The 24227-nt window shown below is 45.2% G+C and overlaps 1 protein-coding gene across 1 annotated transcript in view; it reads right to left on the bottom strand.

The window, feature by feature from the left end:
• Window positions 1–516: 516 nt before the first annotated feature.
• The window catches only part of SEMA3E (semaphorin 3E), a 330917-nt gene continuing 307206 nt past the window's right edge, over window positions 517–24227 (bottom strand). The window contains exons 18-21 of the mRNA XM_025203239.1: window positions 20938–21104; window positions 8820–8887; window positions 3563–3702; window positions 517–1323 (exon numbers count right to left, since the gene is read on the bottom strand). Coding sequence (XP_025059024.1) covers window positions 874–1323; window positions 3563–3702; window positions 8820–8887; window positions 20938–21104 — 825 coding nt within the window. The 3' untranslated portion in view covers window positions 517–873. The remainder of the gene's footprint in view (window positions 1324–3562; window positions 3703–8819; window positions 8888–20937; window positions 21105–24227) is intronic.

Below are 24227 nucleotides of genomic sequence, written 5' to 3'. Positions count from 1 at the left end.
ACGTATTGTTTATTGGGAGGAGGTAGGTATGCTTCAGTACATACATTCCTAGAGAAAATATACAACATGACAAGGAAATAACTTCTTTTATCAGAGCAGGGCAGTCCTGTAAACCTGCCAGTTATTGAGCCACTTGTCCAGCATTTTGACTGACTTATACTCTGGCTAAACCATTATCCTTCCAGTTCTTACAGAGTTACACTGAAGAATGTCATTCCATTTGTGGTCTGTGCATGCATTTGACATACACTGAGTTACATGGCAATACTACTTAGCTGTGATAGGAGTATACTGTGCTTTGTAAATGACTGATAAAGACAAGTATCAATGAGAAAAAAAAGGGAAGGTCCCTTCAGCCTCTTTAGAAATAGCAGTACACCACACTATGAAAATCTTTATCTTTTGAATTGAAGCAGGTCACAGGGGAAAACTAAGGTGTGCTGCTTTTAGAAGCAATCAGAAATTTGTGAAAATGTAAGAAACAAAATATCACATTTTTTTTCTTTTGCTTGTCAATGTGCAGCTATTTGAGTTGATTTCAATATCCCCATAATATGCAACAATATACAGCATAAACATAGTCTGTATGGGAAACTCATTAAAGCACTCAAAAATATGAAGTTGTCCTTAAAAGGAAAACTCTGTATGCAATGACCTATTTAGAAACAGCTACTTAAGCAGATTTTTTTTAAATGCTTCTGAACAGTCATCATGAATGTAAGCTGTAACTTACCATAATACTCTTCTGTTTTCAGTCCTATTATTTCTTTTATATATAAACCTGTTTCAGTTACCCAAAACCAAGATTTATTTCCCCTTATCCCTTAGGTCCAAATAAAAATTCTCCAACAAACAGTGAATAGATTTTGTCCATCAAGAGTCAGCAGTGTTCCTGGGGAGGCGGTAATGGTCTGACCTGCGTGTTTTCTTCTCCTGGGGGTTGGCATACTTCCACTTGGATGGGGACATTTTTAGCTTTTTTCTCTTCTTATCCGTGCACCACACCTTTTCACAATACTCCTCAACCCTCTGGAAGTTGCTGTAGCCTATTAGCTGCAGAAACTCTTTGTACCACGGCTTTGATGCTTGAGGGATGCTGCTGTGCACTGGGCATGGCATTTTATGAGTGACATCCTCCTCATAGTCTTTGTTGAACATCTCATCTACACGTTCTTCCTCCACCACCTCGAGGGTGATTTTTCTGATCGTATGAACAATGCTGTGTTCCACTGTCTGACAGAAATATGTTCCCGCATCCATCCTATACAGTTTTAGAAACAAGAGGCCAAGGTCCATTTTGACTATTCTGTCATCTGTCTTTACCTGAGAAATGAACAAATAGTGCTCTGTTTTATTAATGCAGTTGCGGTGCAAATACAAAAATGCAACAGTGCACTAAAAAGACCAGAGAAACACCATTCATCAAATGCATCCTAGAGACCTAGCCACAAATGGAGAGGTGTGTGAGTGCTCTAATTTAGTCTGTGAGCAACTACAAGATTTCACTTAGAGGAGCAGATTGACTCTTGAGAGGAAGGAAGGTTCAGGGCATAGGTTGCAAGTCTAGGACTTGAGAGCCCTGCCCTCTGCCAGGGATTTCCTGTGTGAGCATAAGCAAGTGGCTCAGGGCTAAATCACAAAAAAGGTAGGTGTTTCAGTACAGTCTTTTAAGCTGCCTGCTTCCTAATGGCATGCTCAGCCCCAAGTTAAATACCCATATTGCCATGCAGGTCCCCTTGCACCGATTCGGAGAAGCCAGGGGCTGATCTGGGGTATATATGAAAGGGGCGCAGTGGTATCATTGCATGGCCCTTCAGTTATTCCATAAATGCTATGAGCTCTGAGGTCACCAGCAGATCAGCCCAGGCTCTGGCTGGAGCTATGTTTTCATGCAGCTCTAAGGCCCAGGAGGTACGCACCACTGCCACCACTTGTCCCCTCTTCTCTCCTGCTTCTGAATTCAGTGGCAGAGGGGAGGAAGGGAGGTCGAATGGCAGTGGTGCTCACCACCGGGCTCTAGACCTGTGTGAAAGCAGGGGCTCTGGCCACAGCCTGTGCCAATCAGCTGGTAAGTTCAGAGCCCATGGCAGCAGGACATGGCAGGACATAGGCTGATATGCCAGGAAGCTCAGAGAGTTCATTTTACATGTGCCACTCAGCTGAAGGTGTGTGGCTGTGCCCTCTCACACCAATCCTGGACCCACCTCTGACAGAAGCCAACAAGCGAGGCAGGGGACTAGATGACCCAGATGCCTGGTGGATAGGACACTCTCCAAGCATGTGGGAGATCTTGTGGTCAGGTTCCTGCTTTCAACCAGGAAGAGTAGTAATTTGAAAGCAGATCTCCTTGCCTCCCGGGTAAGTTCTGTCAGATGAGTTGCCTAACATATATACCTCCATACTGTTTCCCCCAACCCTTCTCAAAATATTCTTATACCTTTCTGGCTTTTGCATGAGGCCCAATCCAATACAGTGTTCTCTGAAAATGTCTATTAAATTAGGACTCCACAGGTAAAATGGGTGCAGAATCCTGGTAGGGCTTAGGCATTACCTGCGATCTGAGGAGTTCAGCAATGTCAGGATTTGAGCATGCACATTTGTTCTTAAGGTTTTAAGGTACCTACACAGTAGGTGACAACTGTGTTAAGGGTTCAACAACTTCAATAGAGACTAAAGTGCCAGCTTTAGACACCAACAATGTAGTTAGGCCTGCATCTGTAAAATGGAGACAATAATACTGCCCTATATCATAGGGATGCTGTCAGGATAAATATACTCAGGATGATAGGGCATTTATGCTAATGGGGACACTATGAGCACATCAGATAGACAGATAACTTGATCACAGTCTCTGGGTATATACAAAGGAAAAAGATATCCTAGATGAAAGGTCGCTTTAATGTAATAGACAAATAACAAAAAACAATAGATCAAAGTTGAATTTAGACCAATTCAAACTGGAAATAAGGTGGACATTTTTAAACAGGGAAAAAAGCTTCCAATTGGAACAGACTCTGCATCACACTGGGTACATCTACATGAGACAGTTAAGGCAAAGAAGACTATTTCTAGTACACATTAGCACAGTGGGCAAAACCAATACTAATGTGCATTAGTCTAATGCTCAATAACATCACTAAAAAAGCGTTCATCTACATTAATGCGCAGTAGTGCTGATTATGGCACATTAAGTTAGTAACCATCATTACAGGTACTAAACTTCATGTGCTGTAATTATGGCACATTAATGAACATGCAGATATGCCTACTGAGGTTGTAAATCAAGATTGGCTGCATTTTTAAAAGCATACGCAAGTTCAGCTATGAACTATTCGGCTTCAAGCAGGAATCACTGGGTGAAATTTTCTGTCCTGTTTATCTAATCTGATTCTGCGCATAATTAAAATGGTTCAAAAATATATGAATGTATGTACATGACACCTGCTGACACCACCTATTTTGCAGAAGGTTTTTGTTTGTTTGTTTTTTTAACCTACAATTTCCCTAACACAACAAACTGATTTAGTAAAAATGATGAAACTTGAACTACATGGAAAGTTACCTCTTCTTTTCTGGAGTCATGGGCTCGCTGTACAAACCAGATCACCTTTGCTTGTAATGTCCTAGGGGTACATTCCAGAAGTGTGCTATTATACTCTATTCCATAGACCAGTCGCTCTTCAGTCTTCTCCAGAGCTTCTCCTATGCAGAAAAATAAGATTTTGTTATCTACCAGTCCCACTCATGGGGCAAGGTGGACACACTTGAAGGGAGAGAGAGGCTGCAACTAGATTTAGACAGACTACAAAAGTGGGCAGATGAGAATAGGATGGGATTCAACGTAGACAAATGCAGGGTGCTGCACCTTGGGAGAAGGAATCCACAGCATACATACAGGCTGGGGAGTTCCCTTCTTGAAAGCACAGAGGGAGAAAGGGATCTTGGAGTCATTCTTGACTCCAAGATGAACATGAGCCGCCAATGCCAGACCGCAGCCAGCAAGGTCAGCCATACCTTGTCATGCATCCAAAGGTGCATCTCAAGCTGGTCCAGAGAGGTGATGCCCCCACCCCTCTCTATGCGACTTTGGTCAGGCCACAGTTGGAGTACTGCGTCCAGTACTGGGCGCCGCACTTCAAAAGGGATGTGGCCAGCCTGGAGAGGGTTCAGAGGAGGGCCACCCGCTTGGTGAGAGGGCAGCAGGACAGGCCCTACGAGGAGAGACTGAGGGACCTGAACCTGTTCAGCCTCAGCAAGAGGAGGCTGAGGGGGGACCTGGTGGCTGCCTACAAGCTCATCAGGGGAGATCATCAGCAAATAGGCAGAGCCCTTTTCTCCCCAGCACCACCTGGGGTGACAAGGAACAATGGTAATAAGCTGACGGAGAATAGGTTTAGGTTGGAGATCAGAAGGCAATATTTTACAGTTAGGGTGGCCAAAATCTGGAACCAACTTCCCTGGGAGGTGGTCCTCGCCCCTACCTTGGACAAATTCAAGAGGGTGGACGAACACCTGTCTGGGGTCTTGTGAACCCAGGATTCATTCCTGCCTGTGGCAGGGGGTCAGGCTAGATGATCTGTTCAGGTCCCTCCTGACCTTAGCTACTATGAAACTATGATAAATGTTGTCACCCTCATTTAGGGCATCTTTTTATTGGACTTTTCAAGGATTCCTTTGACATCCATCACTAAAATGAAATTTGGCTCATATCTCTCCATCTAGAGACTAGAATTTAATGCTCAGTAAAGACCATATTCCATGAAGCCTGGAGCACCTTCAGTAATTATTGTCTCCAATGGGATGTAAGAGCAAGCTTCACCTCAGCCCTAAGACTGAGCACTAAGATAATACATCCTATCAACATAATACATAACTAGCAGTTGACGTTTACACATGTATAACAGGGCTCAGTCCCAGGTACTAAGCATTCTGCCCTCAATCCACAAACGATTTGTGCATGTGCTTAATTTTAAGTCTATGAAGCCAATGGGACACCTGCAGACTTAAATGTAATCATGGAAAAACTACCCAGCTGGATCAGGATCAAAGTGCTCAGTTCTTTACAGGATCAGAGGCTGAAAGGCTTATGGATATCTGAACTTTTTATTTAATGTCCAGAATGTGTACATCTATAGATTACCATAACATGGGCCCAGTGTGTGTGTGAATATATATATATATATATATATATAGTAGCACCCAGATACTACAAATGATGCACTTGAAAATAACTAGTTGACACATTCTTGGCCTCCCACATATAGCAAAACTTAGAAAACACAAAGAAGGAACACCTAGAATAATGTTTCTACACTAGAACAGACCAGTGGACTCTATAAAGCCTTAATAAGAATATTTGTTTTACAATAGGTGGATTGAAGAAGAGGTGGATGCTTGATACCAGCCTACAATCAGGTTCTGGCCCAGAAACATGGGACTTGAAACTCATCATGATCTCTCTCACTTATATCTGTAAGTGTTAGGTTCCAAATGTAGTTTGCAGCCACATCTACAGTGTCACTGTGTGTAAATTTTCAGTGGTGTCAAAAGGGTCCATAAATCCCCTGCATGTTTTCCATGGGAAAATTATCCAAGGAACTCAGTGGGGGGCCCTGCTGAGAACAGGTGTTATGATCTGTTTCTCTGTTACTGAGCAAATTTAACAAGTTCATAGATTAATAGATTTTAAGGTCAGAAGGGACTGCAGAAGATCATCGGGTCCAGCCCCCTGCACCAAGCAGGAAAGATAACTAGGGGTCAGGTGACCCCAGCAAGGTGACCGTCCAGTCTCCTCTTGAAGATTTCCAGGGTAGGTGATTGCACCACCTCTGGAGGGAGCTTATTCCACAGTGTGGACACCCTGACTGTGAAGAAATTTTCCCTAATGCTGAGCCTGAATCTGTCTTCCAGGAGTTTGTGGCCATTACTCCTAGTTTTCTCCTCAAGTGCTCTGGTGAACAGTTGTTCACCAAGCCCTTGATGTACTCCTCTAGTGTAGCGGTAAGCTGCTACCAGGTCCCCTCTCAGCCTTCTTTTTTTCAGGTTGAAGAGTCCCAGATCCCCCAGCCTTTCCTCGTATGGCTTGCCTTTTAAGACTCTGATCATATGGCTGGCTCTTCTTTGAACTCTCTCAAGCTTGTCCACATCCTTGTTAAAGTGCAGTGCCCAGAACTGGACACAGTACTCCAGCTGCGGTCTCACCACTGCTGAGTAGAGCAGAAGAAGTTTTGCTGGAGATGCATTGCTTTATGCATGTCAGAGTATTATTTGCCCTACTGGCTACAGCATCGCACTGCCAGCTCTTATTCCAACTGTAGTCTATTATTACCCCCAGCTCCCTTTCATTCACAGTGGTAGTCAGTTTGGTGCCCTCCAGCCTGTAGGTGCATTGAGGGTTGCTCGTCCCAAGGTGGAGCACTTCACATTTCTCGACACTGAACTTCATAAAATTCTGATCTGCCCAGCTTGCCAGCCTGTCTAGGTTCACCTGTAACTGTAGCCTATCTTCAAGCGTGACCACGCTTCCCTATAACTTGGTGTTGTCCATGAATGTGGCCAGTGAGCTCTTCATCCCCACATCCAAATTGTTAAGAAAGATATTGAAAAGAACTGGACTGAGCATCGACCCCTGTGGGACACCGCTGTCTACTTCTCGCCAGGATGATGCAGATTTGTTCACTATGACTTGCTGGGTCCTATCCTGCAGCCAGACTCATCTGACTGTCTTGCAGTTAAGCCCACAATCCTCAAATTTTCTGGAGAGGATTTTGTGGGATACTAGATCAAAGGCCTTTTGGAAGTCAAGAATTACCTTTTGATATATTTTCCTTCCAAACTATAGTCCTTCCTTCATAAAACTGCAATTTCAGCAAAAATTTATCTGGCTCAACATCTTTCAGAGGGAAACCCCCCCCCCACATTTTCTTTGATTCTCTCTCTCCAAATTTATTGGATCTGATGCTGTAAAATGCAAAGCATTTCCCAGCAACTTTTATCTATCTATATTTTTATATTGTACTCAGTGCCAGTGATTGAACTCAATAGGAACTACGGTCATTTAGCACCTTGAAAGGTTTGGACCATAGTTTAGGAGAACACTAATCATCTGTATAACTCAATCCTTTCTTAACATGACCCTATAAGGCTAAATAAGACTATAATGGAACTTAAGCATTAAACTACATTAAAAATATAGCATATAGTCTTGAATAGGGATGTATTCCTGCTTAGGTGGTTAGTCTATTAGGCCCAGATCTACAAAAGGATTTTGGTACAGTGATGTTCAGTGCCACCAAGCCTTACTTTTAGATGCTACAGAATGGGATCACTACTCCCAGCAAGTTGAATGAGGAGATGCCTAAGTTAGCCATTAGGAAACGCTGAATAGAGGTTTATTTCTGATATCCTGTCTTTTCTTTTTCAGATCTAAATGCTTTCCTCAGGGTACACTTAGGCACCTATTTGAGACTCGAATTCAGAGTCTGAAAAAGCGTCCAGAAATTAGGTGCCTAAGCAATTCCTTGTCTATGGATCATTAGCTCCATCTTTTCTTTAAAACATATCCAGAGGAAAAGGTGGCAGTGCCCATCTTTTATATGATAACATTTAAGTAAACGAATTCAGAGGAAATAGGAGCCCAGGTTCAATGCCCTCCTCAGCATGAGAGGATTCAAACTACATCATCCATCTCCACTAAATAAATAACCCCTATTCACCAGGCTATTGTCAAGGCCATGACATTGAAGTTGGGATGCTGTATAGAGAGGAATACAAGATTTATAGGGACAGAGAAAAAGAATAATTAAGAGGGAGCATGAAGACAGCTGTGGTTTAGTAATGAGAGTGATAACCTGCATGGGAGGAGTCATGGTTTCAGTTCCTGCTCCAAACATTGTTTATGTACTTTATCCAATTTAATCCAAAATGCACAAGCAGGGCCTGGATCAGGGAGTGGAATCCAGGATTCCCTTGTCCAAGGCAGTGCCTTCATCAGTGGACTGCAAAGCCACATGCACCATTATCCTCTCTTTAAATCCATGAATCTTGCGTTCCATTCTGCAAAGTGGGCCAACTCTGCCACAAGCCTAGCTTGCAGTCTAGAGCCTCAACAACTCTCCTGGGAGGCAGAAGATGTAATTTTGAATCCTCTCAGGCTTTCAGGATGCAAAGGGCCTAGAACCTGCCTGCCCCCTATCCTGGGCCACCATCACTATCTATCCTATCACTTCCTGGGCCACCATCCTATCTATTAAACTATCACATAAAAGACGGGTGCCACCACTGCTGCCATCATTTTGAAAATGACTGTGGCTGCTGAGTTTTGTGTTGAACTCGGTGTTGTAACTGGGCTCAGAACATGCCTATCATGTCTGGCTCTGCAGGGGACTTAGACTCAGGGGTATTTAGTTTGTGAATCCGTAAAGACTTTCAGTAAGACAGATGCTGAGCCGTATAGTTGTGCCTCTCAGACCATGCACTAGCAGAACGTTAGATGAACAACAGCCTCTCAGGCACGTAAGTGGCTAGGCAGGGGTTTCGTGGATCATTCACTCAGACATGGGTGTCAGAATCTAGTCTAAGTTTCACCCAGGCACCTAAGTCCATTTTTTTTTTTGTTTGGATCTGACTCTTTGTTCTGAGACTGTTCTTAATTACACTAGTGTAAATCAAGAGTAACTACTGTGAAATCAGGAGAGATACACCAGTGTAAATCCAGTGAAACTGGGCTCAGAATCCAGCTCATGTCGTCCCCCCATGGAGCAGCGGTACTCTTTGTTCTAGGCATTCACTAGCATCTTGCTGTAGTGTGTGTGGATTACCAATGAATTGCTGGCCAAAACACTGCTGAGCTGCATTTCCATGTCGAACATCTTGTCTGCGGAAACGTCTGGGGAGAAAAAATGGAACTGTTTTAAGAAACATATTCAGCTGTCAACCTTATGCCAAAGCTCCATGCATTAAAAATGCAGGGAACTAAAATCTTGATCCCAAATCCTTGGCTAGCACTATTATGAGTAATGTGAAGAAAATTCATATGCTGTACTTTCCCACCCTTTTACTCAACCTGGAAGTAATGGAGAACCTGTGAATGCCTTAAGCACTGCAATGTCTGAAGGAAAAGACATTCAGTAGTAGTCAGATCAGTACGAGGGAAAGTTTCAAGTGTGGAGATGTGAATACACACACACACACACGACAGGCTCAGGGACTATACCCCCTGGCCACGTCCAGACAAGTTCAGCTGTGCAGTACATGGAGCCACAGACATGTTTGCAGTGCCACATACGGCACATTCATCTGTTCTCCACATTGCAAGGTAGAGGGGCAATGGGGAGGAAGCTTGACCCCAGGAGACCCAAAGCCTGGCTGGCCAGAGTCACACTCCTGCTGCTGGCCAGGCTCTGCTGCAGCCCAGGAGGCCTCCAGGACCCCAGGTAAAACTCCTGGGGCCAATTCAGTGCTGGCCCCAGCCTCCCCTACCCCATCCCACCTAGGGTAACCTGTTGCACATCAAAGGGCATGTGGCATAGGTGATCCCTGGGTACAAGCAGCAGCAGCAACTGTGCCACTGCTTCTTGTCCATGTGGAAACAAACGCCCACGCTTGCGTGGATGTGGCCCCTGTGCTTGAAGCTCCCTGGTGGTCGGACTTGCCTGCCCTCACTCCCCAGCTCTCTCACTTCTCTCTCTTACCTGGCATCACTTGATCTTAAGGTATTTAACTGAGAAGGCTGCCTCCAAAGTTTGGGATAGCCTCTTCCTTGGTGCCTTCCTTCTCTGCACAGTCCTCGGGGCACCTCTGCCCCAAACCGTAAGGGATGTTTTTCCCTTTTAAGATGTTGCTTATTGTGCCTTAAGGGCTATAACCATGACTCTCTTTCCTCCCCTGTAGCCATGTCCAGGCCTTGCAGGTATCTCTGTTGTAACTTAGGAGAAGCAATGGGCCTCTCAGGCTCCCAAACTCTTGTCTAGGCTTCAGGCTTCCCAGCTTTGGCTCTTTTCTTGGGGCTGAGCCCCCCCCAGCTCTGGGCTCCTGGGATCCCTGGCCTTGCCAAGGTGGCTCTTGCATTCTACGCCAGCTTCTCTGCAGTCACCAACTCAGGCAAGGCTGCTCAGGCTCTGCACTACCCTGTGGTCCCTGACCCTTACAGCACTTTATTCTAGATGTCCCCCTCAGGCACCCATGTGGCCTCAACACCTACCCCATATCCACAACCGGGTCCCCTAGTGTTTAAACCTAAATGCAGAAAAAATAACTGGAAAGCAAAGTGTTAGCCCTCCAGTTGCAACTCATCCTACAACCCCTCAGGGCCACAGTTTCCACATTCTTCCTATAAGGATCTGACTTGATCCCCAGCTCACAGGGCACCTCCTTTTCCCTGACAGCCTGCTCTGCCTTCAGCTCCTTTCCCTGCAGCCTGCAAGAATAGACTGCCAGCCCAGCCCAGCGGCTGGGTTTATATACAGCCAAGCTTTGCCCCTTCCGATCAACTGATTGCTGCCTTTGAAAAGGGGCCCATGGGTTTCTGTTCAGCCTAACATGCTGTTTGATCTCCCCTGCCCTGCAGTCCTCTCTGGTTACTTAGCAGTCCCAAGCCTCAAGGCTGGGGTCCCTGCTCCTGATGGGTTTTTTCCTGGCTGCTTATTCAAAATGCAGGTGGCTTCAATTCAGCTATCTCTTGCTGACTGTTTTAGCCTGCTGCTTTCTCCTCTTAAAGTAACAGGATCCCCTGGCTCCATGTTACATGAAGCCTGATGCTCTGGATGACTGAGCTACATTCAGTATAACTTCAGATGAAAGAGTTAAAGGTTGCTTTAAGTTCTCTTTCTGTTCCCTCAAAGGCTAGCATCCTTAGTCAAAAGTTAGAGTGGCAAGAAGGTCCCACAGAGGTTGAGATATAAGCTGGTGTAGCTAATTCCCAGCAACACCTGAAGACTCCTGTACGTGGATATTCCAACAGACTCAGGGAGATGGTAGGCATAGTCCCCTGGGAGGCATATATAAGGGGAAAAGCAACGTAGGAGAACTGGTCGAACCTTAAAGGGCACATCTACATGAAATATTAAATGAGCAATAGACATTGTACTACAAGAGATGCTAAATACACAGTAGACATGTATCCATGCTAATGCACAGTAGAATTAGTCTACTACGAATTAGCATCGCTAAAAGACCATGTGCCAGTGCTACTGTGCAGTAGTGTCAATTAGGGATGTGTGAAGCTGTGGTCACCTATTCGATTTGGAGGAGATTCGGCCTGATTTGGTGACTGAATCTCCAAATCTGAATTGAATCAGGAGACCCTTTAATGTCTCCAAATTGAATCGGAAGCCTCCAATTCAATTTGGAGAGATTCAGCGTGTTTCAACAATTCAGACATAGACATAGCTTTATATGTTTTTTCTACATACCTCAAGGTACCAGGCAGCTCATGAACGCTGAGATGGTGGGGTGGGTGAAGTGTCCCACAGGAGCGTGGGGGATTCCCAGCAAGCTCAGCAGCAGACAGTTGCCTGGGCCAGGGGGGCACCTGGGGTCCCTCCCCGCAGCCGATTGCAGAGTTGGGGGGACACTGGGGTGGTCCCCCACATGCTCAGCAGTGGACCCAGAAGTGGACCGGAAGTACTTCACAGAGCACAGTCCCACGTGCTCCCATGGCTGCTCCACCCGCCCCACCACCTCAGCATTCACAAGCTGCGCCTGGTATACATATAAAGCTGTATCTAGAGCTGAATCACTGATTCTCTGAATCAGAATCGAATCTTCAGATTTGGATTCAGCCAAATCGAATCAGGACAGTGATCCAAATCAGTGAATTGAATCACTGTCCCCCAAATGGGGCTGAATCTGAATCGAGTACAGCCTACTTTGCACACTTCTAGTGTCGATTACTGTGCATCGAGTTAATACCTGTTATTACAGGCACTAAACTTAACGCGCAGTAACAATGGTCCATTAATGCATGTGCAGACATGCCCAAAGAGACCATAAAAAGAGCATACTATCTTGATAGAAAGGATGGACAGGAAGAGCAGTCAGAGACTGGCCTGGCTAAATATAGCGAGCTCTTCAATGAGTTGAAACTCAAAAACGAATCTTACAAACAGTGGATATTTGACAATACTGCTAGGGATGAATATAGGAGTGTAGCATGTGCCAAAACAGGGGCAGAACAAGAAGTTAGCAGTCTTAACCTGGAAAAAAAGAAACTTACATTGGCTATTAGGAAGAAATGTCTAACTATGAGAGTGGTTAAGAACTGGAACAGATTACCTAGAGAGGTTGTAAAATGTCTATCCTTGGAAGGTTTTAAGAGCAGGCTAGACAGACACGTGGCTTGAATGGTTTAGACAGAGATGTTCCTGCCTGGATGATCTTCTGATGTCCCTTCTGGCCTTACTTTTCACTATATATTAATGACCCAGCTTCTCAGAAAAAGCTGCTGCAAGTCTTTCACAGTTTATAATGTGTATGAGAGGATTATTGTTATTATTATTATGATTAGTAATAGTAATAGTAGTAGTAGTAGTAATAGTTAACCTAAAACTCCACTCATTTGAACATTTCAAAGGATAGAACCCTCCTGTGTGGTGGGCATTATCACTTTTATTTGCAAGACCAAGGAAACTGAGGTACAGCAAAAACAATAGTGAGTCAAACATATGCTGAATCAATGGCAGAACTGCAACTACAATCCAGGAGTCCAACCATTGAACTCCAGGGCTATGTCCAGATGTGCAGGGGCATGTGCTTGAAGTGGCACAAATAGTAGCAGCACAAATCTGTGCCACAGTGCACACTCCTGCACATGCACTTTGGTGAGGGACAAATTGTCCCACTTCAGGTCAACTGCCCTTTCTCTGCTTCTCCTGGCTCTTGGCGTGATGGAGCAACCTGGGGCACAAATGAAATAGTAGAGATACTCTGGCCAGCAGCCAGAGCTTCTCCCTGGAGAACGGAGTCTCCGTTTGTTCTGGTACACACTACAGTAGCATGCACCGCATTGCGTGTTTTTGCTGCCAGAAAATCCTGGTAGCATATTTTGCCCCCACGCTGCAAATTTGCAGTGTGGGGCACATTTTCACATTCCAGGTGTGTGGTTTGTTATTCCACAAAGAGGTTTTCAGTGCCATACGCTACATGTGCCTTCATATCTAGACTTGGCCCAAGAGTCCAACCCTCTCACTTCTTGAGGAGACAGTTTTAAAAAAATAAATCAATATAAAATGCAAATACAGTTCTAGACTGAATGCAAAGTAGCATAAGGCTTTTATTGTGGACACTTTACTCTCTGGCCATTATGATAAACAAAATTAAGATAAACTGCTATGGAAAAGAAAGCACTGCCTTGTCAGATGCAGTATTTTCAGCATTATGAAACCTACACTTATGACTCTGGATAACATTCCTGTTTTTGTATATTTATTCAACTATGACTTTTACACAGGCAAGTCTGAATGCCTGATTAAAAGGGAAGTGTGGCAAACCTCCTAAAGCACAGAATTAATGTACTTATGTGTGCTCAGTACATGCAGTATGGTAGAAATTAAGAAAGCCTAATGATGTTGTTGTAGTACTTTATATTATTTGAATGACAGTGAAGTCAATCCTTCCCCCTACTTGGACACAGAGGACCAAGTCTTCATTCGGTGTAATAGCTCCACTGATTCAGCAGAACCACACTGACTGACACCAGCTGAAGATCCTCGCCCAATATTCTTGTTATTGCATTTGAAAAGTGGGAAGGCCTCACAGCAGGTAGTTTTGTGATAATGGAATCTGTCATTCACTCCTGTCAATCAGCCTGGCGGAGCCATTTTACCAGTGCAAGTCTTGAAGTAAGTACAAAGTATATGCAGGGAAAAATCAGACTCTGGACTCTTGTTTCAGGTTGCTTGTGGGCTGAGGAAGACATCTAGCACATTAAGCATTTTGAATTTCCATTCTCAGCCTGTTTTTAGGCATGAGAGCTAAACATTTGCACTATTTATTAAATGACAGCCAACCTTCCTGCACAGCATGTGACTATTTCATCCTGTCCTGATGATGGCTATCACTTGCACATAAAAGATGTGGCATCTATTCTTCTTGATATCCACTGTAAAATGGCTGGGAACAAAGCTGCCGCTAGTAGGGCACAGGCTGGGAGAAAGTAGCAGCGTCTACATGAGGCATTTACCATGGGGTTGCCTAATTAGCTCTGCAGTAAACATCTCAGCCTCTACATGTGCAATGCTATTAGGATGGAGCAAACTAATAAACCCACCACAGGTTACTAGTATTATCTTACAGCAGCGTTTTTTAGTCCACAGCAACCCACATGTAGACACTGATGGGGCTGGCTGGGGCATAAGGGTGCTTCAGTAAGGGGGTTGCCTGCCAGCTACCATTGCACTGAAGCACCCTCATGCCCGAGCCAGCCCCTCCGCAGCACACTGAACCAGGCTGGAGCAGCCCCAGCCTGGCAGGCTGATCCCTGCCAGCTGGGACAACCTGGCTCAACGTGGTGCCAGACAGCAATAAACTCCAGCATGAACTGCATTGGAGTTTACTGCTGAGAACTGTGTTCATGTGTAGACATGCCTAGTGAATATTTGATGGGACTAGGGTTCTCTAGTTCTAGGTGAGGTGCACAAAATGTTTCAGACGTTCACCTGGAATGCAGACGTATCCGTTTCACAGGTCTTGCCTTGAGTGAACATGAACTTAACAGAGATACAGTAATCTTTCATCCTCGCTCATATTGCCTAGCAAGTTATAATCCTGCAGGATTTCTTCTATTCGTCGGTCTCATTCAAGAGGTGAAATCATGTATTTGGTGGCATTTTGCTGTTCTGAGTGACAGCAGAGGTAACTTGGAACTATGAAAAACTCTCTCTATATTGATCACTTTCAAAAATAGGAGACAACTGCCTCCATTAACATGCTTTTCTTTTCATGGGTGAAAACAGCATTTTGGAAGATTATTCTATGAATTCTGACCATAGTATTTTTAACTTGGTCTTTTTTTTTCCCCTTACTGGGTCTTGTATAGATTCCATGGATTATGAACTACCAGTTTGGTAGGCTACATAGTTGATAACATCCTGTAACGAACCCAGGCTTAGATGGCTAGAGAATGGATGAGATGCCCTAGTAGTAGAACATTTGTAATCTCTGATTTCAAAGGCTTGGGTGCTTAGTCAGTTTGAAATTCTGCTTTTAGTAAGTATGAGCCAGCAAATGAGACATCTTTTTTCAGTCTCCTTTAATATCCATTATCAGCAGGGATTCTGATTTTCCCTGTTTAAAAATCACAAATTCTCTGATTAAAACCCCCAAATCCATGTTTTTCTGTGATTAAAATGAAATGCCATTATAGATAGATAGATATCAATTGAACACAATGCTTTATTGATATATTTACAATTTTAAAGCAATTTGGAAGCCCACCAGGGCCTCAATCACTGTATTAAAATTAATGCTAAATACCTATTAATTTTGGCATTTTATCTGGGGTTGTTTATCATGAAAAATCAGAGATGCCCCTGCCCCCTTTGCTCACCAGATACAGGTCCAACTGTGGCACACCATCCCCGCTTTTGGCGCTAAGCAACCCTGATATGCTGGTAACCTGTCCATGCCATTGCCTCTCACACACAAGCCACAGCCCCATGGCCCCACCAGTGCCCCTCACTCCTGACCTGCTGCCCCCCACCCCAATCCTCTGCATTGGCTATGCCCCCTCCCCTGCACCCTTCCTCCCTCCAATAGACTTATCTGGAGGGAGATGAAGGAGCTGCTCTCTACAACTGCCTGGCTGCCATGTGCATGTGCATGCACACATGCACACAGTGCCTCCTGCCTTTATCACCCTCCTTCCACTCCCTGCATCCCCAGGCAGCCCCAAGCAGCCCCTGGAACTCAGCTAGCCTGCAAAGGGGAACCCACCATTTCCTGCAATTTTGTCCTTTAAAGGGGAAAGTCTGTGACTTTCTTCTTTAAGAGAGAAAATTGGTGTTTTTCTCCGCTAAAGGAGAAAATCTGTGTTTTTTCCCAGCAAATGGAAAACTCAGATCCCTGATTATCAGGCATCACCTTAAAGATGCCAAACTCTAAATTTAGGAAATGGTTATGTTGACATGGTTAAGTGGACAAGCGGGGACATGTCAAAACAAGCGCAATTTACATCTGCTTTAATACATCACAGGTGTTTGCAATTGATTTAACACACAGGTCATTATTTTACAAAGCACTCAACTAGGAACTCAAATGTAAGTGTGTTGCAATCTACTTTAGAACCTGAATGATTCTTAGCCAAATGCTTTAAATTAAGCAGAGGCTTAAGCGTTCACCTGAAATGCATGCTTTGCTTAATCAGTTACCACAATCACCAGCGTGGGATTATAACCAAGAGCCCTTTGCTCTAGAGCAGAAATTAGCAATATTTTTTCTCCCTGGGCCAGAGCTTGGGACCTGGCTCCCTGCCCTAGGTAGCAAGTCTTTGCCCTCACCCTGACAGGCTAGGGACGACAGCCAAAAAGCCCGAGCCTGGATTTAGTGGCAACACATAGGGGATGCATGTGCACCCCCTGAGAGCGCTGGTGTACCTCCTGTCAGGCCCCTGTCACCCCCTGTTTAGGCGACGGGAAGGGGCAGGCCAGGGAGCGGGGCCACCAGCAAAAGTGGCCGTGCCACTTCTGGAAGTGGCGCGGCCACTTTTTGGTCAGTGATATCAGCCATGGGGGCACATGCCCCTCCTGACAAGTTGGGGTGGGGTGGGGGCCCCCGCCCCCCCCCCCCCCGACTCAAGAGGCACCAGTTGCCCATGCCTGGATTGATTTGGTCTTTGCAGGCTAGTCTAACCTGCCTAGGTTGAACCAGTTTGCAACTGCACAGACATTGTCTCTGGACTGAGGAAATTCAGGCACATGCCTGCAGTGGCTCAGGCTAGAAGCAAGGCAGACCCTGCTGTGCCTGGCTGGAGCTCTGGCTAGGGAGCAGAGGGGAGGGGCATCTGGGATGCTGGGGGTATCTGGGTTAAACTTAAACCAGGAATGGTCTGGGACAGACTTTGCATAAACTGGTTTCACCCAAATCAGTTAAGTCTGATACTACATTCAACCACATTCATCTTAAACTAGTTTCAGCCATTTTGAAACTGGTTTATATGCACTTAGCTCATGTTCTGTTACAGGTTTAAACCAATTTCTGATCATTTAAACTGGTTTATGTGTAATGTCTGCCCCTAGCCATAAAGATCAACCTGCCTGCGCTTCCCTCACTACACTTATCAGCTCCTACCCAGCAAGGTAAATGCAGCAGGAGAAAGCAGCAGGAAGGGACTGGTGTCTTAGAGTGCTGCCCAATCCTCTGTGCTATTCTGGGCTGTGTTGGACCTTCCAGTTTCTTTGCAGGATGGAAGTGGCTGGGCCTGAGGGGGTATAGATTGCTGACCCTACTCTAAAGCATAGTGTCAATCAGGTTTAAGAAGGGTTTATCTCTTTACCATCTATATAAACATTTAGCTAGGACATTACAGAGCTATGAGGGTAACTGTCAGAAACTAAATTATGAATTCAGCTCTCTCATATTCCAGATTCCAAAATTCACACTTCTCCATATTGGAGTTTCTGTGGAAGGTTCCTGGGCCCAAAATAATTTTTGTATTTAATATGTTTTTCAGGGACACATTCATATTTGAAACCAGCAAAGGGTCTGCGTTTCTTTGCTAAAGATCAGAGCAGAACTGAACGTGCCACAGTGACATCTTGTGGACAGTGCATGCATCTAGCAGAAAGAGTAGCAGTGAAGAGAGGAATAAGTTAGGGGAAAGTGGGCACACACAAGGTAACATCCTTCTCTCTACTGTGGCTCCTTTGCATCAGGTAAAAGGCAGAAATAGCATAAAAGGAGCCAGAAAGCAGAAGACAAACATAAGGAACTCTCTCTCAAGGGCCTTTTTGTAGGGTATGGGGATATTTGGAAGAAGAAGAGGCTGCCAGTGGATAGGGGCCATCTAAATTACATTGTCTTCGTCCCCAGCTCTCATAGCACCCTAAGACTGAAAGACTCAAAAGGTATTTTAAAGTTCTGTTAATCCCCATATACTGTGGATTGTGAACTCATGCAGTACAAAAGCTTATCCATAGAGTTTAGGGGTTCTTTGGGGAAAAGCCTGAATTTGGCATAATCTGTTGAACTGCTGATACAGAAAAATGGAAGCATTTCACTAAAATATGACACTATCTGCCTCTTCAAGAGTATAGCACACAATCTGAATGCCTCATTTTTTTCCTTTTTGGCACCAGCAGAATTTTCAGGTTACGGAAATTTTGCACCTGTAACTATACCATACAAGGTGCGTCTAGTTGCCTAATTAACCATGCAGTAAATGTCTCAGTGTCTACACATGCACCTCTAGGTGCTTGAAACTAATAAATTACGGGTGGAATTTTTTTGTGCTTAGCAATGCATGGGTAGACACTGAGCCAGCTGGCTGGGGCTCAATGGTGCTTCAGTGCATGGGCTGCCTGCTGGCTAGCTCCACACCAAAGCACCCTTGTACCCCAAGCAGCCTCTCCTCAGCACACTGAGCCTGGTCAGAGCAGCCCTGGGCTGGCAGGCTGACCCCCAGGTCCAAATCAACTCTTATCTGATAGCTGTTTACTGAGTAAAATAAGTTTTGTGATCCCAAGTCCAGTAAGTAGTGGACATCACAAAGGTCTCCATTACCATGTATGGCCGTGTGTAGACTGAACGAAGGGCATGTGTGCACGACACTTTAAAGTGGGTTAAATGCTTTTGCACCACTTTAATGGTGTTGGTGTTTGCATGTGTTGGCAGCATATTGTCCAGTAATTCCAGCTGCTGTAGCAAATTCGGCGGTGTGATGTGCCTTAAATGGCTGGAGAGTTTTAGTTTGCTGCCCTACAGCCGCAGAGTGAAGCACCAGGGTCCATGCAGCTCAGGGGCTCTGCAGGAAGCCTGTGCAGCTGGGCAGCAGGTCAGGAAGACAAGCTATGCCCAAGAAAAGAAAAAAATATCAATCTTTTTTTTTTTTTTTCCTGGAGCCTGCCTGCCTGGATGAGCTGCAAGGGGGCCCGGTGCTTCCCTCCACAGCTGCGGTGCCCCCTGGGACCACCTGAGCTGGGTGTCTGTGGGTGGGTGCCACTGGGGGGTGGGCCACTGCTGTCATGGAGGGAAGCACCAGCCCCCGCCACCTGCAGCCTGGGAACCACTCTGCCCACCGGCATCTCATCCTTCCCTCCCTGCTGCCAGAGAGGCAGGTAAGTGGGTGTATGCATGACACAGGTATTTAAGGGGCCCTAAATTGAAGTGGTCTTTTTAAAAACCCACCTTCAATTTAGGGCCCCTGTTTCATCTACAGACACCCTATCACTCCAGAAGGCAAGGAGTAATATAAACAAAGATTACTTTCTTCTTTCTAAAGACAGATCCTCCAGACCACAGCAACAGAACAGACCTGTGTTATCACAGTCCCTAGATAAAGAGGTATATTATGAATGCCCAGGGCTGTTACTCTGGCATCTTTTAAAGGAGTAAATATGCTGAAACTACATAATTGAGTTGAGGAACTAGTGAGTTCTATCATCTTTTCCTGGGCAATAAACAGGCTGTATAACAATCTGAATTCAAAGTGCAGTCCTGTGGGCAGGTAAGTGCCCTCTTACCATGTAATATGAATTTACATGATTAGATGAATAACTCATTTGCAAAATAATTATAATCCAATTTCTACTGATACTGTAGGAAATAATTCTCACTGGCCCAATAAATAATAACAGATGATCTATCTTTTCTATAACAACTTTCCAGGGCTGTAATTCTGAGCCACATTCATCTCACCTTAGGCACCAAAGTAGTCTCTACTTCCTCCACTGGGACTGCTTGTATGAGTTATGCAAGAAGGAATTTCTCCTTATGTGTAGCAGGGCCATGAAATTCATACTTAGTTTAACTTAGATCCTCCAAAGATGTAATGTGCTGATAGGTTCCTTCTATAGTGTAATTATTTACTATCTTGCTCATTATGTCTTCCAGGAGGTATCTATCCAGGAGGCTGTTACCTAACACCCTTCTGACTCATTACCTTTTCAACAATCACAGAAGTATTCATTTTGCCTGGCTGTAGCTAATAATGACTTTGTTTCAGATTACCAAATGTTGTGATGCATGAGAATATAAGGATGAGATTTCATGGGAGAAGGGAAAAAAAGACCCACAGGAGCCTTTTTTTTCCCCCTCTTAGGTGGCTACTGGTGGATTTAAAGACATGATAGTCTGCTTCCAGATGAATTAACATCACTATTTCTCATAAACATCACAGGACTAGAAAAGCAATGTCCATATTAATTCAAACCCAGAAGTGGTCAATCCTAGTAAATATAAATACGTATTTGCTAAAGTAGCAATTAAAAGAAAATCATGGGAAGATGTCTCATAAATAAAATGCAAATTGCTGACATGCTTAATAATCTTCCCAGTATTCTGATGGAGAGCTAGGTGGTATCTGAACAAGTCTGGCAGTGATATTTGATTGTTAATATATTTTCTTTCTTCCATTTTACAGGCTGCTGCATTACATAGTTCACTGTCTAATACAATCCAAATAAATCTCTTCATGTTACAGAGAATGAAGTGGCTTTTTCTAACAGTGGCAGTAGGGACTCAGAATTTGGTTTAATATTCAGGGCAAATAGCTCCTAAGAAATGAATGCACTTATTGTAAATAAGAAAAATATTCCCTGCACATCAGTGCGTATTGGCATGTTAATTTAAATCCTTCTGCATTCCCTAAGGCTGGACTAATCAATTAGCTAACATAAATCATTGTTACTTATGTGAGGGGGAGAAATGAAGCAACTTGTGTTGCACTGGGAACTCTTCACGTTGGTAGTATGTAAAGAATATTTTACTGCACAGAAGAATTCGTACCTCTTTGCCTGGATTCCTGTGGGGTAGTATCGGGAGCAAGATATCCCATCCCAAGCACAGTATGGATCCCTAGCTAGGCAGCAGTCCGCGCAGGCTGTGCCATACATGTCACACTGATGGAACTTCACTTGCACCACGACAGACTCGGATCCAACATAGAGTTGTTGCTGTGGAAATGAACCAGGTACTACTTAATGAACAGGTCTTCCACTAAGAACCACTAAAACGTCACAGAGCATCAGATTTACAGTTGCCCAGGCAACATTAATTCTACCCTCCCCTGCCCCCCTCCTGCTGGGGCATCCAGTGCATGGAGTAAATGAGGACAGGGAAAAACAAAGGATAAAATCATGTGATTTGAAGAGTGCAATGTAATGTATGTGCACAAAGGAGCAGAAATAATGCCGCTTCTCCAAACTTAATTGTGGCATGACTTAACTTCTGAGTGGCTAAATTTGCAACCTTAAGGTTCCATTTAGAATAGCTTCTCTCCCTCCCTCCTTCCCTTCCTAATATACATTTCCTAAATATTTAGAGCAACAAATAGAAAAGCAACAATTCCAAATATTCCATCATGCTTGTCAATATGGACCCCAACGTGGGATATCAATGGGGGTTTCATCTTTAGATCCTCAGCACAGATCTTTACTGCTCAAACTGTACTGCTTGAGCTAATGGAGAAACTCATATTGGTAGTAAGCTGATTCATGAATTTGGACCAACACTGAATGAGGATAAAAGCATGCCACAGCTATTTAAGAGACAGCAGAGGAAAACTGTGAATCTAAACACCTGAGTTCAACTCCAGGAGTGGTTGAGGAACAGGATCAAATGGTTATTAAGCCCTCTTGCCACTCTCCTCATTAGCTTGTACCTGTCCCATTGCATTTTTAGCCACTGCTCCCTCTCCTGCCTTTGTTGTCCCCTCTTCTAAGTCTACTCTATTTGCCCCTGCCTTTCTTCATCCTCTCATTTTCCTGCAGTTTCTGCCTCTCTCCATACTTCATTTGCCCCATTCCCTTTTTTCATACCTGTCAGCTCCTTCCCAGTTCCCCTTCTCTGCCCTTATAGCTCTCCCAGAAACTCCTAAGCCTGATCCCCTGCTATTCTCCTCCTCCCCTTTCTGCTGTTTGTACAGTCCCCATCTATGCTACTCCTTCCTCTAACCTGTCCCTCCCTCATTCCCATGCTCCCACCCCTACAAGCTCTGTATTGATCTTTATCTGTTCCCATTTCCTCAAGAACCAACAACTCCTGCTCCCCTTCCCTGTTCGTACCTCTCAGCACTTAAATTAGATTGCTTCCTTTTCCTCCTGGCTGCAAAAATACTTATGAGAGAACATTGAGAGAGAGTCTCCCTGCTCTAAATTCTGACACATCTCTGGATCCTGGGTCCTGGGAAGGGCAACTGCTAGGAAGAAGCATGCTAATTTGCTCTCTAGGAATGGTTTATGCACAATATAGACAGGAGCTGGGGCATCCTCAATTCACTTGAGTAGCTTGATTCTAAGAAGTCTCTATGAACTCAGATATTTTCAAAGGCTTAACCTGGCCAAATGAGGATAGTTATTCATGTCCTCAGCAAAAGCCACATCTCCAACACTAAGACAATCAATGTGCCAAAGGTCAAGTCCCCGTTTCAAGCAGAAACATGCTAGACAGTCTAATTTTTAAGAGAATGTGGCTCACCGCTGCTGGAACCTGCCCAGTCCTTCTGCCGGACCCAGGGGTGTATGCAGCGGGGGTCCCATGGCAGCCCGATCCTCCCTCTCCCACTGGTAGTGGCTGAGTGAACCATCATGGCAGGGGGAGGTGAGGCACCAGCCTCAGGGGCTGCCATGGGCCAGTTGCTGCCTTTGTGACTGGGCCAGACCAGACTGCACTCCTGGGCTGCAGGGCTGGATTGGACTGGGTGGTGGCAGTCCATTGCTTTCCCCCACCGCTGCCCATACCCCTGGCCCACAGCAACCCACCCCAAGTGCTCAGCATCACCACAAGCAGGTGGCAGGAGACAGGTGTTTCACTTTCACCTGCTGTGGTAGTTCGCTCCACTGCCGCTGCCAGGAGAGGCCGGGGAGTGGGGAGATGTGCTGCAGCTGTACTCTGCCTACAGATTGCAGCCTATGGTGAAATGCCATCTCAGTCTCTCCCCAAACTCTGCTATCAGGCTTATTACCTATCTGACAATTTGGTTACCATGGTCACTGCAGAGGGCAGGCACCCCTGCCCCCATCTGCTGCAGGTAACCCTGAGTTGTAACCTGAACTGGATTCATTCCGGAGGGAGGGGGGAACCTGCTCCCTTTGCCTACGTGACTGGCCTCACACACGTGGGTGGAGGGGCTTAAACTCCCTATTGTTCTAAGTCCAATGACATCATGACTGGGAGAGGGGCTAGAGACTCTGCCAGTCTACCCAGCAACCAGTGACACATTTCAAATTGGTTGGCTGACAGCCAACAACTGCTGGCCTTTATTGGATCAGGTAATGAAGTTATAAGATCTATATAAGATAAAGACTGTCCAGGAGGAGTAGCAGCAGCCATGATGAAAATGCTGAGGGTAGCTGAAGCTTAGCAGCTCTCTCTCTCTCTCTCAACACATGGATAACCCTACGAACTGCCTGCCTCCCCAGGAAAGCTCTGTCAGCCTCTGGATGATACTTGTGAGTATGGTACTTGAAATCTAACTATATATATAGTCTGCAGTAACTCAGATGCATGATCAAAGGCTACCATGCCACCCTTTGCTCTAAGGTCTTTCGCTGATATTGCTCTACCCTGTACCCTATTCCAAACCTACTCCCTGTAATCAATAAAGTTTTCCTCTGTACCTAGTGTGGGAGACTTATTGGGAGAGGGTCTAGATTATGCCTTGGGGCCCCCTGGGTCCGGCTGACTAAGGGAGACCACTATTTGTGCTTCAGAATAAGGGAAGCACCCCAGGTTCTTGCAGTGAGTTGAGTACCTCCTTCAGGTCTATAGAGGCTGTGTACCTCATGAGGCACAGAGGCACTAACAGACTGAGACTCATAAGTGGTGGCAGCATGACCCCCAGGCTTGTGGGTATGCTCCAGAAAGGGGGTCAGCCAGATGTGAGGCACCTCCAGGGAGGCACTTGGAACTTGGTAGGTGATTGGGCACAGTAAAATGGGGGGCTCAGTAGGAGCACTCGCTACTGGCCCATCACACAGCCCCCCATGTGGGGCTGGAGTGGGGAGGTGGTGGGCACTGACCCCCAGCCTGGATTGTGCTGCCACAGCAGGAGGCAGTAGTGAGTCAGGCTCCCCCAC

The sequence above is a fragment of the Alligator sinensis genome, unplaced genomic scaffold (assembly GCF_000455745.1).
Source record: "Alligator sinensis unplaced genomic scaffold, ASM45574v1 scaffold567_1, whole genome shotgun sequence".
Lineage (NCBI taxonomy): Eukaryota > Metazoa > Chordata > Crocodylia > Alligatoridae > Alligator > Alligator sinensis.
The sequence above is the reverse complement of the archived record's forward strand: the minus strand, read 5'-3'. Positions and strand labels throughout refer to the sequence as shown.